The sequence below is a fragment of the Bufo bufo genome, chromosome 3 (genome assembly GCF_905171765.1).
Source record: "Bufo bufo chromosome 3, aBufBuf1.1, whole genome shotgun sequence".
Classification (NCBI taxonomy): domain Eukaryota; kingdom Metazoa; phylum Chordata; class Amphibia; order Anura; family Bufonidae; genus Bufo; species Bufo bufo.
The window spans coordinates 72,103,403-72,121,272 of record NC_053391.1 but is presented as its reverse complement, the minus strand read 5'-3'; the positions used below and the strand labels follow the sequence as shown (position 1 = coordinate 72,121,272).

At 42.8% G+C, this 17,870-nt stretch overlaps 1 protein-coding gene across 3 annotated transcripts in view; it reads left to right on the top strand.

Moving 5' to 3' along the window:
* GBE1 (1,4-alpha-glucan branching enzyme 1) overlaps nt 1-17,870 on the top strand; it is a 235,480-nt gene that overhangs the window by 79,173 nt on the left and 138,437 nt on the right. For all 3 annotated transcript variants that reach the window (XM_040423242.1, XM_040423241.1, XM_040423243.1), the window contains exons 5-6: nt 10,530-10,655; nt 11,992-12,127. In XM_040423242.1, coding sequence (XP_040279176.1) covers nt 10,530-10,655; nt 11,992-12,127 — 262 coding nt within the window. The remainder of the gene's footprint in view (nt 1-10,529; nt 10,656-11,991; nt 12,128-17,870) is intronic.

The following is a 17,870-nucleotide window of genomic DNA, read 5'->3' as shown; positions in this document are numbered from 1 at the left end:
ATCCTGCAATACTAAAACTAAATCTGGAGACTTGATTATAGGGAGCTCGAGGCTACGAGTCTCCTTGAACCGACATGGATTGTCATTGAGTTCTACAGATATATGGCGACCTTCACTTGCAGACGGCACGGTCGACATAAGGAAACAATGAATGTACTTTGGAGGAAGTGTATTCCGGAATGTATTGTTAGAAATGGCAAAAATACACTGTTATAAACTAAAAAGACATGTAGCCGCCTGAAATTATGTTTATTCTTAAAGCGTACCTCTTGTTTTCAAAAATCTGACATATCAAGTTAACATATCTGAAGTTTTCATTGGTGATGGTCTGGGGGCTCAGAATCTCCCCCCCCCCCCCCCCTTCCCAATCATTAAAATAAAGGAGCAAAGGGCTGTGCTCATTGTACTTGTGCACAGCTGTTCTCGCCTGTTCTTGGAGTAGCATTATAGAAAGTACACTGCTCTGCTCATGTCTCGTGTGATCAGTTGAGCAGAGCCTTCTGCCCGTTTCAGTGATCCTTTACCCGTACCCTCACCAACCAAAACTTCTCATTAGTGACTGACATTTGAAACGTTTTCTGAAATTCAGTGTACTCTGATAGTGACAATTAAATGTGAGTAGGGAGGGCTGCAGCAGTGTTTTCATGAGTTTAAATATTATTATTTTTTTTTATCTTTCTAAGTTGGAAAATAATATTAAGCATATATATACACTGCTCAAAAAAATAAAGGGAACACAAAAATAACACATCCTAGATCTGAATTAATTAAATATTCTTCTGAAATACTTTGTTCTTTACATAGTTGAATGTGCTGACAACAAAATCACACAAAAATAAGAAAAATGGAAATCAAATTTTTCAACCCATGGAGGTCTGGATTTGGAGTCACACTCAAAATTAAAGTGGAAAAACACACTACAGGCTGATCCAACTTTGATGTAATGTCCTCAAAACAAGTCAAAATGAGGCTCAGTAGTGTGTGGGGCCTCCACGTGCCTGTATGACCTCCCTACAACGCCTGTGCATGCTCCTGATGAGGTGGCGGACGGTCTCCTGAGGGATCTCCTCCCAGACCTGGACTAAAGCATCTGCCAACTCCTGGACAGTCTGTGGTGCAACGTGACGTTGGTGGATAGAGTGAGATATGATGTCCCAGATGTGCTCAATTGGATTCAGGTCTGGGGAACGGGCGGGCCAGTCCATAGCATCAATGCCTTCGTCTTGCAGGAACTGCTGACACACTTCAGCCACATGAGGTCTAGCATTGTCTTGCATTAGGAGGAACCCAGGGCCAACCGCACCAGCATATGGTCTCACAAGGGGTCTGAGGATCTCATCTCGGTACCTAATGGCAGTCAGGCTACCTCTGGCGAGCACATGGAGGGCTGTGCGGCCCTCCAAAGAAATGCCACCCCACACCATTACTGACCCAATGCCAAACCGGTCATGCTGGAGAATGTTGCAGGCAGCAGAACGTTCTCCACGGCGTCTCCAGACTCTGTCACGTCTGTCACATGTGCTCAGTGTGAACCTGCTTTCATCTGTGAAGAGCACAGGGCGCCAGTGGCGAATTTGCCAATCTTGGTGTTCTCTGGCAAATGCCAAACGTCCTGCACGGTGTTGGGCTGTAAGCACAACCCCCACCTGTGGACGTCGGGCCCTCATATCACCCTCATGGAGTCTGTTTCTGACCGTTTGACCAGACACATGCACATTTGTGGCCTGCTGTAGGTCATTTTGCAGGCCTCTGGCAGTGCTCCTCCTGTTCCTCCTTGCACAAAGGCGGAGGTAGCGGTCCTGCTGCTGGGTTGTTGCCCTCCTACGGCCTCCTCCACGTCTCCTGATGTACTGGCCTGTCTCCTGGTAGCGCCTCCATGCTCTGGACACTACGCTGACAGACACAGCAAACCTTCTTGCCACAGCTCGCATTGATGTGCCATCCTGGATAGGCTGCACTACCTGAGCCACTTGTGTGGGTTGTAGACTCCGTCTCATGCTACCACTAGAGTAAAAGCACCGCCAGCATTCAGAAGTGACCAAAACATCAGCCAGGAAGCATAGGAACTGAGAAGTGGTCTGTGGTTACCACGTGCAGAACCACTCCTTTATTGGGGGTGTCTTGCTAATTGCCTATAATTTCCACCTGTTGTCTATCCCATTTGCACAACAGCATGTGAAATTGATTGTCACTCAGTGTTGCTTCCTAAGTGGACAGTTTGATTTCACAGAAGTGTGATTGACTTGGAGTTACATTGTGTTGTTTAAGTGTTCCCTTTATTTTTTTGAGCAGTGTATTACTAAATCCGCTTTAATGACTGTGGACACCTTTTTTATGGTTGCATTGTACTCATTTTGGCTAAAAAAATTTTTTTTCAGTTGGTCTTTATTAATAATTTTTTGCTGTTGTGAGAGACAAAGTTTAAAAATCAGTCTGTTTGCAGAGTATCACTACTCGGTCCCATCAGCTGATGGCATATATGAAGCCTTATCTCTGATTTCCTGACCTCATTATAGCTAGACTCTTATCAAACTGATAAGAATATGGCTTAATTGAGTGTTTATGAGGTCAGGAGATCAGAGATAAGGTTTCACATGAGCAATCAGCTGACGTGACTGAGAAGTGATACTCTTCAGACAGATTTGTAACCTTTTGTATCTCAAAAATGGTTGAACAAATTAAAAAATGATTTTAGCCCAAAATGAGTAAAATTCAGTCATAAAAATAAATTGCCCCAATGTATCTATAGCATTTAATGGACCCATAGGTTCAAACGTAGAGTGGGGTACACATCCTCTAGACAGTGCTAGGGGATGAGCTGTTTATAAACTTTTCAATTAAGTTAAAATGTAGATCCTTGGTTCTCCAAGTGACACACAAGTAGGATGTCCCTATACACCCTAAATTATTTGTGGGAGTTACTGACAATCTCAACATTTTTTAAAAGATTTTTGTCAAAATTTTGAACAGGCGTTTTAAAGTTAAGCCTTTAAAACAAACATTTTCATCCCATCAGTTTGGCTTACCTCTTCCTTCCTGTGCTTTGGTTCATAGAGTGCCTAACAGTGGCCCTACACATTCAATAGCTGTTGGCTTAACTATAGTAAGGACGACAGCCACCTATCCCAACTCCCTCATTCACATACACAAAAGTGTGTGTGAATTCAATTGGGAGAGGAGGGAAACCCTCTGCCAGACACCTCTTTCAGTGGCTTATCTCCCGGGAAAACAAAAGGTTCAGGCAAAAATATTCACTTCGCCTGATTCTTCTCCTGATCCATCAGATGATGTTTGGGGAGAGTCTGGAGCTTCCTGCACACATTAGACTGTCGGCTGACTAATATGTATGGGTGCCTTAAAGAGCATCTGTGACCATGAACAGCACTATTAAAACCAGGCATAGAGGCTAGGTTTTATTATGCTGATAAAAAAACAATACCTTTAATGCTCATGCACATGAACATATTTTTTGAGGGTCAGATGCGGACCCATTCCCTTAAGTAATGCCGCACAAAATGCGGACATGACACTGTGTGCTGTCTGCATCCATATGTCCGTTCCGCGCAGCTGCAAAAATATAGAACTTGTCCTATTCTTCTCCACATAATGGACAAGGATAGGACTGTTCTGTTATGGCCTGGATGTTCCGTTTCGCAAAATGCGGAATGCACACGGCCGGTATCCATGTTTTGCGGATCCACAATTTGCACACCTCAAAACAGACAATGGCCGTGTGCATGAGCCCTTGCTGAGAAAACTGCATTGTTATTTACATGCAAATTACCTAACTGGAGCACCAAGGGGCAGGCCAGAGACCTCAGAGCACCAGTTTGTTATACCCCTTCAGCTTCCTCTGGGTTGACAGGACTAGTCTAGTGCCTACTGCTCTCCTACTGCCGAGGCTTGTATTCTCCTGCCTGTGCTGTATCTTCTGGTCTTGGTGCTTGCTCAGTGTGTCTTCTGCTGCGTTCCAAGCAGTGCAGGTTCAAACTTATGCCTGCACTGTGTCTCCCAATACCGGAAGATACAGGGTAGGCACTAGATGACAGGTAAGTGGCGAGAACAAAAGATACAGCGCAGGCAGGAGAATACAGGTCTTGACTATCTTAGTGCTAGGAAGGCAGCAGGCACTAGAAGACAAACCCTGTCAATCCAGGGAGAAGGGGGAGGGACTGAAGCTGAAGGGGTTGTAACAAAATGGTGCTTCAGTTAGGTCATTTGTATATACAGTCCTGCTCATCATTATTGGCACCTATGAAGTCTAAGTACATAATGTGGAATATCGCCTGCAAAAAATGAATCAAGTGGAACAGCTTTTTTGTATAGAGCACTCATGTTAAATCCACTGGTATTGGCCCCCTTTACATTTAATTAGTATGGAAACTGACTCTCCTGTGGTAAATCACAAATTGTTGGTGCCCATGTGACATGAATTAGCCAATGAATGATAACTTCAGTGTTTAAAAAAGCCACATTTTAGGCCCTGTTCCTTTGTCACAACAGTGAAGACAAAGGAGTTGTCTGAAGACATCAGAACTGCTATTAGCAAACACAAGTCTCCCAAAGGGTATAAGGCCATCTCCAAAGACCTCGGTATCCTAGTTTTAACAGTGTGCAATATTATTAAGAAGTTTGCCAAGAATGGAACCGTCAAGAACCTCCCTGGATGTGGAGAAAAGAGGAAAATTGACAAGAGATGTCTTCGAAGGTTGGTGCGAATGGTAGAAAAAAACACCACGTCAAACATCCAAAGACGCCAACCTAGAACAACCTGGGGTCATGGTTTCAACAAGTACCATACACCACACATTAAACCAAGCAGAGCTTTATGGGCGAAGGCCAAGGAAGAAACCATTGCTGAAGAAAAGACATAAAAAGGAACCACTGATCTTTGCCAAAGAGTACCTTGACAAACCACAATCCTTCTGGGAAAATGTTCTGTGGACAGATGAAACAAAAGTCAAGCTTTTTGGCAATGCAAAGCAACAATTTGTTTACTAACGGCGCAATGAAGCTTATAGGATAAAGAACACCCTAACAATAGTTAAAGAGGACCTTTCACTAGAATAAAACATCTAAACTAACTATACAGACATGGAGAGCGGCGCCCAGGGATCTCCCTGCACTTACTGTTATACCTGGGCGCCTCTCCGTTCTCCCGTTATAGCCTCCGGTATCTTCATAGTTAGGTGTCTCATTCTCCCATGCTGTAGCGCTGGCCAATCGCAGCGCTCAGCTCATAGCCTGAGAGGCTTTTTTTTCTCTCCGGCTATGAGCTGAGCGCTGCGATTGGCCAGCGCTACAGCATGGGAGAAGGAGCCCCGGCAGGTTCCCCTGGGTGGAGCCTAACATGTGAAGATACCGGAGGCTATAACAGGAGAACGGAGCGGCGTGAGCAGCATTGTAATAAAAATGCAGTTTTCTCAGTAATGGGGCCATGGAGGGTCCTAATAAGGATCAGTTTTTATCCGCATGTATGCCTGGTTTTATAGGGTTGATCTTGCTGACAGATGCTCTTTAGTCCTCATTAACCACCTCCGGACCGCTGTACGCACAGACGCGTCCTGGAGGTGGTTGATTCATTCCTCCTGGACGCGCCGGCGCATCCTCTCGCGAGACGCGAGATTTCCTGTGAACGCGCGCACACAGGCGCGCGCGCTCACAGGAACGGAAGGTAAGAGAGTTGATCTCCAGCCTGCCAGCGGCGATCGTTCGCTGGCAGGCTGGAGATGTGTTTTTTTTAACCCCTAACAGGTATATTAGACGCTGTTTTGATAACAGCGTCTAATATACCTGCTACCTGGTCCTCTGGTGGTCCCCTTTGTTTGGATCGACCACCAGAGGACACAGGTAGCTCAGTAAAGTAGCACCAAGCACCACTACACTACACTACACCCCCCCCCCCCCCGTCACTTATTAACCCCTTATTAGCCCCTGATCACCCCTTATCACCCCATATAGACTCCCTGATCACCCCCCTGTCATTGATTACCCCCCTGTCATTGATTACCCCCCTGTCATTGATCACCCCCCTGTCATTGATCACCCCCCTGTAAAGCTCCATTCAGACGTCCGCATGATTTTTACGGATCCACTGATAGATGGATCGGATCCGCAAAACGCATCCGGACGTCTGAATGAAGCCTTACAGGGGCATGATCAATGACTGTGGTGATCACCCCATATAGACTCCCTGATCACCCCCCTGTCATTGATTACACCCCTGTCATTGATCAACCCCCTGTAAAGCTCCATTCAGACGTCCGCATGATTTTTACGGATCCACTGATAGATGGATCGGATCCGCAAAACGCATCCGGACGTCTGAATGAAGCCTTACACGGGCGTGATCAATGACTGTGGTTATCACCCCATATAGACTCCCTGATCACCCCCCTGTCATTGATTACCCCCCTGTAAAGCTCCATTCAGATGTCCGCATGATTTTTACGGATGCACTGATAGATGGATCGGATCCGCAAAACGCATCCGGACGTCTGAATGAAGCCTTACAGGGGCATGATCAATGACTGTGGTTATCACCCCATATAGACTCCCTGATCACCCCCCTGTCATTGATCACCCCCCCTGTCATTGATCACCCCCCCTGTCATTGATCACCCCTCTGTAAGGCTCCATTCAGACATTTTTTTGGCCCAAGTTAGCGGAATTATTTATTTTTTTTCTTACAAAGTCTCATATTCCACTAACTTGTGTCAAAAAATAAAATCTCACATGAACTCACCATACCCCTCACGGAATCCAAATGCGTAAAATTTTTTAGACATTTATATTCCAGACTTCTTCTCACGCTTTAGGGCCCCTAGAATGCCAGGGCAGTATAAATACCCCACATGTGACCCCATTTCGGAAAGAAGACACCCCCAGGTATTCCGTGAGGGGCATATTGAGTCCATGAAAGATTGAAATTTTTGTCCCAAGTTAGCGGAACGGGAGACTTTGTGAGAAAAAAATTAAAAATATCAATTTCCGCTAACTTGTGCCAAAAAAAAAAAAATTCTATGAACTCGCCATGCCCCTCATTGAATACCTTGGGGTGTCTTCTTTCCAAAATGGGGTCACATGTGGGGTATTTATACTGCCCTGGCATTCTAGGGGCCCCAAAGCGTGAGAAGAAGTATGGTATCCAAATGTCTAAAAATGCCCTCCTAAAAGGAATTTGGGCACCTTTGCGCATCTAGGCTGCAAAAAAGTGTCACACATCTGGTATCGCCGTACTCAGAAGAAGTTGGGGAATGTGTTTTGGGGTGTCATTTTACATATACCCATGCTGGGTGAGAGAAATATCTTGGTCAAATGCCAACTTTGTATAAAAAAATGGGAAAAGTTGTCTTTTGTCAAGATATTTCTCTCACCCAGCAAGGGTATATGTAAAATGACACCCCAAAACACATTCCCCAACTTCTCCTGAATACGGCGATACCACATGTGTGACACTTTTTTGCAGCCTAGGTGGGCAAAGGGGCCCATATTCCAAAGAGCACCTTTAGGATTTCACAGGTCATTTACCTACTTACCACACATTAGGGCCCCTGGAAAATGCCAGGGCAGTATAACTACCCCACAAGTGACCCCATTTTGGAAAGAAGACACCCCAAGGTATTCCGTGAGGGGCATGGCGAGTTCCTAGAATTTTTTATTTTTTGTCACAAGTTAGTGGAAAATGCTGTTTTTTTTTTTTTTCATACAAAGTCTCATATTCCACTAACTTGTGACAAAAAATAAAAACTTCCATAAACTCACTATGCCCATCAGCGAATACCTTGGGGTGTCTTCTTTCCAAAATGGGGTCACTTGTGGGGTAGTTATACTGCCCTGGCATTCTAGGGGCCCAAATGTGTGGTAAGGAGTTTGAAATCAAATTCTGTAAAAAATGACCTGTGAAATCCGAAAGGTGCTCTTTGGAATATGGGCCCCTTTGCCCACCTAGGCTGCAATAAAGTGTCACACATCTGGTATCTCCGTACTCAGGAGAAGTTGGGGAATGTGTTTTGGGGTGTCATTTTACATATACCCATGCTGGGTGAGAGAAATATCTTGGCAAAAGACAACTTTTCCCATTTTTTTATACAAAGTTGGCATTTGACCAAGATATTTATCTCACCCAGCATGGGTATATGTAAAAAGACACCCCAAAACACATTCCTCAACTTCTCCTGAGTACGGAGATACCAGATGTGTGACACTTTTTTGCAGCCTAGGTGGGCAAAGGGGCCCATATTCCAAAGAGCACCTTTCGGATTTCACAGGTCATTTTTTACAGAATTTGATTTCAAACTCCTTACCACACATTTGGGCCCCTAGAATGCCAGGGCAGTATAACTACCCCACAAGTGACCCCATTTTGGAAAGAAGAGACCCCAAGGTATTCGCTGATGGGCATAGTGAGTTCATGGAAGTTTTTATTTTTTGTCACAAGTTAGTGGAATATGAGACTTTGTATGAAAAAAAAAAATAATCATCATTTTCCACTAACTTGTGACAAAAAATAAAAATCTCTAGGAACTTGCCATGCCCCTCACGGAATACCTTGGGGTGTCTTCTTTCCAAAATGGGGTCACTTGTGGGGTAGTTATACTGCCCTGGCATTCTAGGGGCCCAAATGTGTGGTAAGGAGTTTGAAATCAAATTCTGTAAAAAATGACCTGTGAAATCCGAAAGGTGCTCTTTGGAATATGGGCCCCTTTGCCCACCTAGGCTGCAAAAAAGTGTCACACATCTGGTATCTCCGTACTCAGGAGAAGTTGGGGAATGTGTTTTGGGGTCTTATTTTACATATACCCATGCTGGGTGAGAGAAATATCTTGGCAAAAGACAACTTTTCCCATTTTTTTATACAAAGTTGGCATTTGACCAAGATATTTCTCTCACCCAGCATGGGTATATATAAAATGACACCCCAAAACACATTCCCACCTTCTCCTGAGTACGGAGATACCAGATGTGTGACACTTTTTTGCAGCCTAGGTGGGCAAAGGGGCCCATATTCCAAAGAGCACCTTTCGGATTTCACAGGTCATTTTTTACAGAATTTGATTTCAAACTCCTTACCACACATTTGGGCCCCTAGAATGCCAGGGCAGTATAACCACCCCACAAGTGACCCCATTTTGGAAAGAAGAGACCCCAAGGTATTTCGTGATGGGCATAGTGAGTTCATAGAAGTTTTTATTTTTTGTCACAAGTTAGTGGAATATGAGACTTTGTAAGAAAAGAAAAAAAAAAAAAAATCATAATTTTCCACTAACTTGTGACAAAAAATAAAAAGTTCTATGAACTCACTATGCCCATCAGCGAATACCTTAGGGTGTGTACTTTCCGAAATGGGGTCATTTGTGGGGTGTTTGTACTGTCTGGCCATTGTAGAACCTCAGGAAACATGACAGGTGCTCAGAAAGTCAGATCTGCTTCAAAAAGCAGAAATTCACATTTTTGTACCATAGTTTGTAAACGCTATAACTTTTACCCAAACCATTTTTTTTTTTACCCAAACATTTTTTTTTTTATCAAAGACATGTAGAACAATAAATTTAGAGCAAAATTTATATATGGATCTCGTTTTTTTTGCAAAATTTTACAACTGAAAGTGAAAAATGTCATTTTTTTGCAAAAAAATCGTTAAATTTCGATTAATAACAAAAAAAGTAAAAATGTCAGCAGCAATGAAATACCACCAAATGAAAGCTCTATTAGTGAGAAGAAAAGGAGGTAAAATTAATTTGGGTGGTAAGTTGCATGACCGAGCAATAAACGGTGAAAGTAGTGTAGGTCAGAAGTGTAAAAAGTGGCCTGGTCTTTCAGGGTGTTTAAGCACTGGGGGCTGAGGTGGTTAAAGTCACTTACTACTGCTGTGTATAGTGTGTGTGTCACGTACCCTATACTTCTCTAGAACATGCTAGAAAGCTGTCTGCAATAATCTTTTTTTTTTTTCCCGAATGGATTTCCATGAAACCCATCAGAAAAAAACGTTTGTTTGCCTCAAAGGCACATAAAGGTATAATGTGAGCCCATAGAAGGCTGTTAAAGGGGGTTCTCCAAGAGTATAAAATGTCCCCCCATGTGCCGGGCACCCCACATGGAATATCCTTCCCCCGGTCCAAGCTTCCGGCGCCGCTCCTCTTGTTCCGCTTTCTGTAACATGGCAGACTTTTTTTTTTTTTTTTTTCCTTGTGGACTTGCTGCAGATTTCACCTTTTGCACTGCAAGCGTTGGAATCTGTACCAAGTCCATGGCAAATCAAGATTCTCAGGTACAGTACGACATTCAGATTTTGCAACGGATTTGTCCTCAACATAAATATATGCCATAAGTGCATCCTCTGAAGTTGTACTGAAGCCATTGTCGTACAGAGGACCATATTGAATAAAAGTGAAGGCGGTCAGATTTATTTGTGGTCTCCGTTTTTTAAAAAAAATATCAAATCCTGACTGAAACAACATGAATTTTTTTTATGTTGCATCAGTTATTAATTACTATCTGATATTTGCCTTCTTTTTTTTTTTTTAAAGGTAGCCATCAAAACCAAGTCTGGAGAAGTGATCTACCGTATTTCCCCGTGGGCAAAGTACGTTTTGCAGGAAGAGAAAAGTGTGGTGTATGACTGGGTTCACTGGGAACCAGCTGAGTCTTATACAGTAAGTTCTTCTATTTTTATGTAAACATTACTTCGATACTACTGTATATTTGTCACCAGTAAGTGGCTGCTTCTTTGCACGTCTGTACTAAACTTTGAGGTTTTAGTGAAACCTAAGAAATATTTGTATTCAATTATCGCTGCCAAACATGATATAACCAGGGGGCACACATCGGTGATATGGATATATGATCCTTAAAGTTTTTTACCCCTGCATACGGTACCCTTTGTACAGCCCCAGTTCCAGTTGTCCCTGCGTCAACATCTGTTTTGACGCAGGTCATGTGTCCTCTGCAACCAATGACTGGCATTGATTGGAGCCGTCACGTGACTCCACGTCAAACAATATGTTGACGCGAGCAGAGCCGGTGGGGCAGCGACGGAGCCGGAAGCCAGCGGTGGGGATCAGGTAGATATGATTACCACCGCGGTTCCGGCCATGCTGGGGGGGTCTGTAGAAATGGCCCCTAGGGGTAAATAACCCCTTTAAAGCAGTTGTCCAGTGAGGGCAACACCTGTCCATACTCCTTTTTAGGGCAGATAGTTGCTAACCAGCAGCAGCTCTCATTTTATTTGACTTGACCCTTTTGTATTCATGGCTACCATGTGATACTATTGGTGACACAGGGGCAGTTTCTGGCTGTCCATGGCTCCTCCAAACAAAATCGGCTGACCTCTAGGGTTTTTCCCATATTTGTGGAATCTATGATGAGACATCCCTTTAAAGGGAATATGTCATCAGAAAATGACCTGTTGTATTTTTTATGTTAAAGGGGCTTTCTCATCTGAGACAATAGGGGCATATGGCTAGGATATGCCCCCATTGCCTTATAGGTTCCAGTGGTGGGACCCGCACCTATCTCCTAAATGGAGCCCCGAAAGTGGTGGAGGGCGCCCTGAGATGTGCATCACTTTTTTTTCTGACTGAAAGCCTGCATTATGTTTAAAAGTGTCCGGATCCCCGATGGTTCCCATTGTAGTCGATGGGAATACAGGGTTCCTGGCATTATTCGGCTAGCCTCAATACGGTGAACTCTGGCAAGGCTGTTCATCTCCCAGGACAATCTAATAGATTCTAAAATGCTGATGTGAACATAGCCTTAACATATTTTAAGCCTAGTGGTCAGTTTGAAAACTATAAATATAAAAATGGATAGGGACCAGGTAGAAATTTTAAAATTACGAGACATTTTAAAATATGCTTAACCTAAAAATGTGTTTTTCATTTCCTGATGACACATTCCCTTTAAATAAATATACCAATAATTAAAATATATATTTGTGTGATTTCCTTTATTTTGGGGGTTATATTACAATAATATATTTATTTTTTTAAGCGTAAATATGAGCGGCCAAGGAAGTCCAACAGCATCCGCATTTATGAATCTCATGTTGGAATTGCATCACCAGAAGGAAAAGTAGCATCCTATAAAAATTTCACATACAACGTGCTACCAAAGATAAAGGACCTTGGTAAGTTGAAGGAAGAACGGTTTGTGCCTGCTGCTTCCTCACATTGTCTACTGATCAATATATGTTCCATTTTTAAAGCAATAAATGTTCACCTCGTGTCATTTCCTCCTGAAAGACATTTTATGGACTGAAATACTCCTTATAGGCTCATGTTGACTGATACATTCAGTCTTCCGCTGCTATTCTATTCTAGGTCCCTTCAGCCTCGGGGAATTTAGACCTTTTAGTTTTCAGAGGGAAAGTAAACATTGTTTTATGTCTTGGCCTTAAAGGTATTTTCCGAGATTGGAAGAAAAATTACTAAATAAAGGAAATAACTAGAGAACCTATACTCTCCTGATAAATCCCCATTGATCTTTGTTTATCTTGCCGCACTGATGATGTGCCCACCTACCCTCATGGCCCCTGCAGCCAGGCAATGGCCTCAGCAGCTTTGAGCTGTACACCACTGACACTAGTGGTTGGCTGGGGTGGTCATCTTATTTCTACAGCAAGGTAAATGAAGACCAGCAGGGGTGTGACAGCAGATTTTTTTTTTTAAATGAGAATAGGTTCTTTTGTTAATTTACTCCACTTTTCCTTAGAACCTGGAAAATTATATGATTTGAATGTTTTTATGCCTTAAATTTGGACCCACAAGCAGGATCAACCCTATTAAACCAATCATACTACCTGATAGCATTGAGCCTGCTTATTGAAATTACCTCTTTCTTGGGGAAAAATTGATTGGGGAATTCCCAAGAACAAAATACTATTTTTATTTTTTTATGCAAATGGTGGCTTCAGTGCACAGAGACAGCTAAGGTGCACTGAAGGGCTATGCCCCTCCCCTTGGTGCACTGAAGGGCTATGCCCCTCCCCTTGGTGCACTGAAGGGCTATGCCCCTCCCCTTGGTGCACTGAAGGGCTATGCCCCTCCCCTTGGTGCACTGAAGGGCTATGCCCCTCCCCTTGGTGCACCGAAGGGCTATGCCCCTCCCCTTGGTGCACTGAAGCCCTCATATGCATTTGTCTTGCAAGCCCTCTTCAAAAGAGGAACCCCAACCGAAGCCAGAGGACCTTGCAAGTGTCGAAGTTCAGTGACCTCACTGTGCCAAAAAGAATCTTCACAAAATTAAATTTTTAACAATTTACATATTGATGTTTTGACAATCATTGAGGTGTTTGCATTATCCTGGGAGCACCTAGGGTGGTCAGTGCACTAGATCACCAGGGATCTTGTGAATAAAGGGTTACACCCTTAGTAAGGCTAGTTTCACATCTGCGGCTGTCCTCTCTGACAGGTTGTTCCGGTATAGAATGCCGGGAATCGGACGGACAAAAACCATTGCATGCAGAGGTTTTTGTCGGACTGATTCCCGGCATATTTACAGGCTAGTGGGCAGATATCTGCCGGATCCCATTATAGTCAATGGGGTCTGGAGGGCCGACGGCTGTATCCAACAATGACGGATCCAGAGAACAGCCACAGATGTGAAACTAGCCAGAAATTATTGAACAGCTGCGCACCACTGTTTCCGTAATTCCCATAGCAGTGACTGGGAGCTACAGAGCCAGAAATGGTGTAACTCGCTGTGCTATGTCGTTTGTATAGGTCCCATTCACTGCAATGGGAGTTATGGAAACGGCAATGCACAACCTGCACTTACTATGATTACTCTGATCTCAGCCGTGAAAGGCGAAGGCTGAGTTCACACTTCAATTATTTGATCAGTTATTTACATCAGTTATTGTGACCCAAAACCTGTAGTGAAGCCTACACAGAGATGAGGTATAAGGGAAAGATCTGCGCCTGTTCTGTGTTTTTGACCCGCGCCTAGTTTTGGCACCAATTACAACTAAACAACAACTAAAAGACAACGAAAAATAATATTTTTTCATTTGAAACATGATTTAGGCTTCGTTCACATCACCGTTCTGGCTTTCCGTTCTCCTGCTCCGTCTAGGAGCAGGACAACGGAAAGGACGGATAAGGCACATAACTGACGCCAAACTGAGTCAAACGGAGCCCTTTGGACCCCATACATTATAATGGGGTCCGTTATGTTTCCGCTCAGAAGATGATTTTTAAGCGGAGACAAAAGTCCTGCATGCAGGAGTTTTGTCTCCGCTTAAAAATCATCTTCTGAGCGGAAACATAACGGACCCCATTATAATGTATGGGGTCCAAAGGGCTCCGTTTGGCGTCAGTTATGTGCCTTATCCGTCCTTTGCGTTGTCCTGCTCCTAGACGGAGCAGGAGAACGGAAAGCCAGAACGGTGATGTGAACGAAGCCTAATTCATTTTTATTTTAGCAAAAAAAAAAAGTTAATAAATAGGTTAGATGTAGCCCAAACGGGTGCAGTTGAAAAAAAATAATCTTTCAACTTCCCCCTCCCCCACCAAAAAATAAATAAGATTTTATATAGTTAGATCAACAGAAAGAAAGAAAAAATGACTTTAGAGGTTGTCCGAGTTTAATAAAAACTCAGACAAAAAAGAAACCATACTTACCTTTTTTCTCCCTTCCTCGATCCTTCCCTGGCTGTAGTGGTGGTGTATCATGCACACAGGCCACCGTGCAGCCACTTGCCTCAGCTGTGAAATCTGTGTGCGCGGAATGTCACCGCAGCAGCCAGTAAAATGATTTCAGCATCGGGGAAGACCGGAGCGCAGCTTTGGAAGAAGCAGCGGTGAAAAAGTGAGAGTATTTATTTATTTTATTTAACTCTGACAACAATAAAACATTTGGTTATTGAGACCTCCAGTTGGAGGCAGTTAGTGGCACTGGGGGGCAGTTGGTGGCGCCAGCTGGTGGCACTGGGGGGCAGTTGGTTGCACTGTAGGGCAGTTGGGGCGCAAGCTGGTGGCACTGAGGGGCAAGGTGGTGGCACTGGGGGGCAGTTGGTGGCACTGGGAGGCAAGCTGGTGGCAAGATAGTGGCACTGGGTGCAGTTGATGACACTGGGGGGCAAGCTGGTGGCAGCTGGTCTCACTGGGGTAGCAGCTGGTGGCACTGGGGTAGCAGCTAGTGGCACTGGGGTGAGGAAGAGCTGAAAGCACTGGGGGAACGGAACTGATGGCACTGGCGGGAACTGATGCACTTGGGCTGATCGCACAGGGGGGGGATGGGTGTTGGGGACTGATGGCAGGGGTCTGATGAGTTTTTTATAAAGGAAAACAGTCCTATTAATTCATGTTTTCTTATTATATCACTCGATTAATCGATAGAATACTCAATTTCTAAAATAATCGTTTACTGCAGCCCTAATCTGGCCAGACAAATAGCTGCAAAGATTATAGTATTTATATATATATATATATTTTTATTTTATTTTATTTTTTTACAGTTGCATATATACACTCTTTTATCTATTCATATATACGTTTAATTAAAACAAGCTGAAATCAACACCCTGAGAATAATTACAATTCGTTCACACTTCACCAGGAACATAATGACAGAACGTTCAAAAGTCAGGAGAAAAAAAATGGAGTTTTCTTCCTTTGCTCTTATTAACCTGAAGGTTATTCGTTTACTGATATTAATCATTTCCCCTCCGTTTGAAGGAAGATCTCTTTACAGACATTAAAGTTTTTTCTGAAGAAGGATTTGTTCTAACTTCTGTGGATTTATTACTTTTACCGTTATCCCTTGTCTCTTCAGCTTTCCTTCATGTCCTATCGCAAAATAGGAGTATTAACTATGCGACAAATGCAGCAAGGGGAAAAATAAAAGGAGTTTTTTATTTTTTTTTCCTCATATTTTCATGAGGTGTTTCTTTTACGCAGAGTGATGCAAAAAAAAAAAATAGGCTTTTATGCCTGTTCTTTTCAAGAGCTTCCTTCAGGAAATTGCATGTGATAAGGAATGTGTAATGATTAAAGATATAAGTGCAGTGTGTTTGAAATGTATTTACAGAATAGAAGCCACGGCCGCGCGTAAGGTATAGTACAAAACAATCAATTACTTCTGCCGCCTTTCATGATCTACCTTGTAAATATCAAAAGTGCACGTGAGGTTCAGGACATGCAGATGGGCATAGTTAATATTCACAAGTCAAATTGGATTTGGATTTGCATCTTCCTCGTTTTCATCTTATTAAAACAGAAAAATGCTACCGTTTGGGCTCCTTAGGACATCGCCAAGCGACCTTTGAATCATTTACATGAAGGTCATTAACGTTAAAATATTAAGCCGGGCTTTATTTTTAGACAGCAGCCTGCAATGCTATTTACATTCTAATGAAACATAGCTAGTTTTAAATTAACTTGGATTATACACGTTTTTTTATTTTTTATTATTATTATTTTTTTACGTTGAATATTCTCGCCTGTATCTACTGCAGGGAGTTATGCCTATTACCTCTCGTTGGTTCTAGAATAATTTTATGTTTATCATCATGTTATTTTTTTCCTCCCTCTTCATTCATTTTTATCTTTTTGTAACTTATAAATATTCATCATTGAATCATAGTTAAGTGGAAAGATGGCAGCATAGAATATTAAGCGCTCTACAAAAGTACCGTATGTGGGTTTTAAGGTTAGAATTGTGGAATATAGTAAGAAAATCCTCCGCAATTCACCCACTGAAGACTGTTTCCAATCACAATGCAGTAATGTCACTTCATGGTGTTGGCTTTTTTAAGGGGTTGTCTCACTTCAGCAGATGGCATTTATCATGTAGAGAAAGTTGATACAAGGCACTTACTAATGTATTGTGATTGTCCCTATTGCCTCCGTTGCTGGCTAGATTCATTTTTCCATCACATTATACACTGCTCGTATCCAGGGGTTATGGCCACCTCTGCAGTGCAGATACGAGGTCCAGACCATCAAACAGGCAGGCTCCTTTTCCTATAGTGTGCAAGCACGACCACGGCGTTGGGTTACAGGGTGGTCGTGACCCCTAGAAACGAGCAGTGTATAATGTGATGAAAAATTTAATCAAGCTAACAAAAGAGACAATATGGACAATCCAATACATTTAGTAATTGCCTTGTATTAACTACATGATAAATGCCATTTGCTGAAGTGATACAACCCTTTTAAAGAAGATTTTGTGCCTCTTTAGTGTTCTTCATTTTGTGAAGATATGTGCAGAGGGACATAAGTGCCATGTGTGAACTTCCTGAACAGTTTTTTTTTTTTATGAAGTGTGCTTGGGTGACACTTTTATTTATATATATATATATATATATATATATATATATATATATATATAAAAAATTTTTTTTGGTGTATTTTACACACATGCACACACACACACACACACACCCCTTGGATAACCTTTCTTTCCTGGCCAGGGGCAAGACACTGCTCCACACCATTTTCTTTCCTCCTTGGTTCCAGATGGAGTAACATACTTTATAAGGCCGAAAAAAGACATCTGTCCATCCAGTTCGGCCTGTTATCCTGCAAGTTGATCCAGAGGAAGGCAAAAAAAAACAACCCTATGAGGTAGAAGCCAATTTTCCCCACTTATGGGGAAAAACATTCCTTCCCGACTCCAATCAGAATAACTCCCTGTATTAATGACCACTCTCTAGTAGCTATAGCCTGTAATATTATTACACTCCAGAAATTCATCCAAGCCCTTCCTGAACTCTTTTAGTGAACTCACCATCACCACCTCCTCAGGCAGAGAGTTCCATAGTCTCACTGCTCTTACCGTAAAGAATCCTCTTCTATGTTTGTGTACAAACCTTCTTTCCTCCAGACGCAGAGGATGTCCCCTCGTCACAGTCCTGGGGATAAATAGAT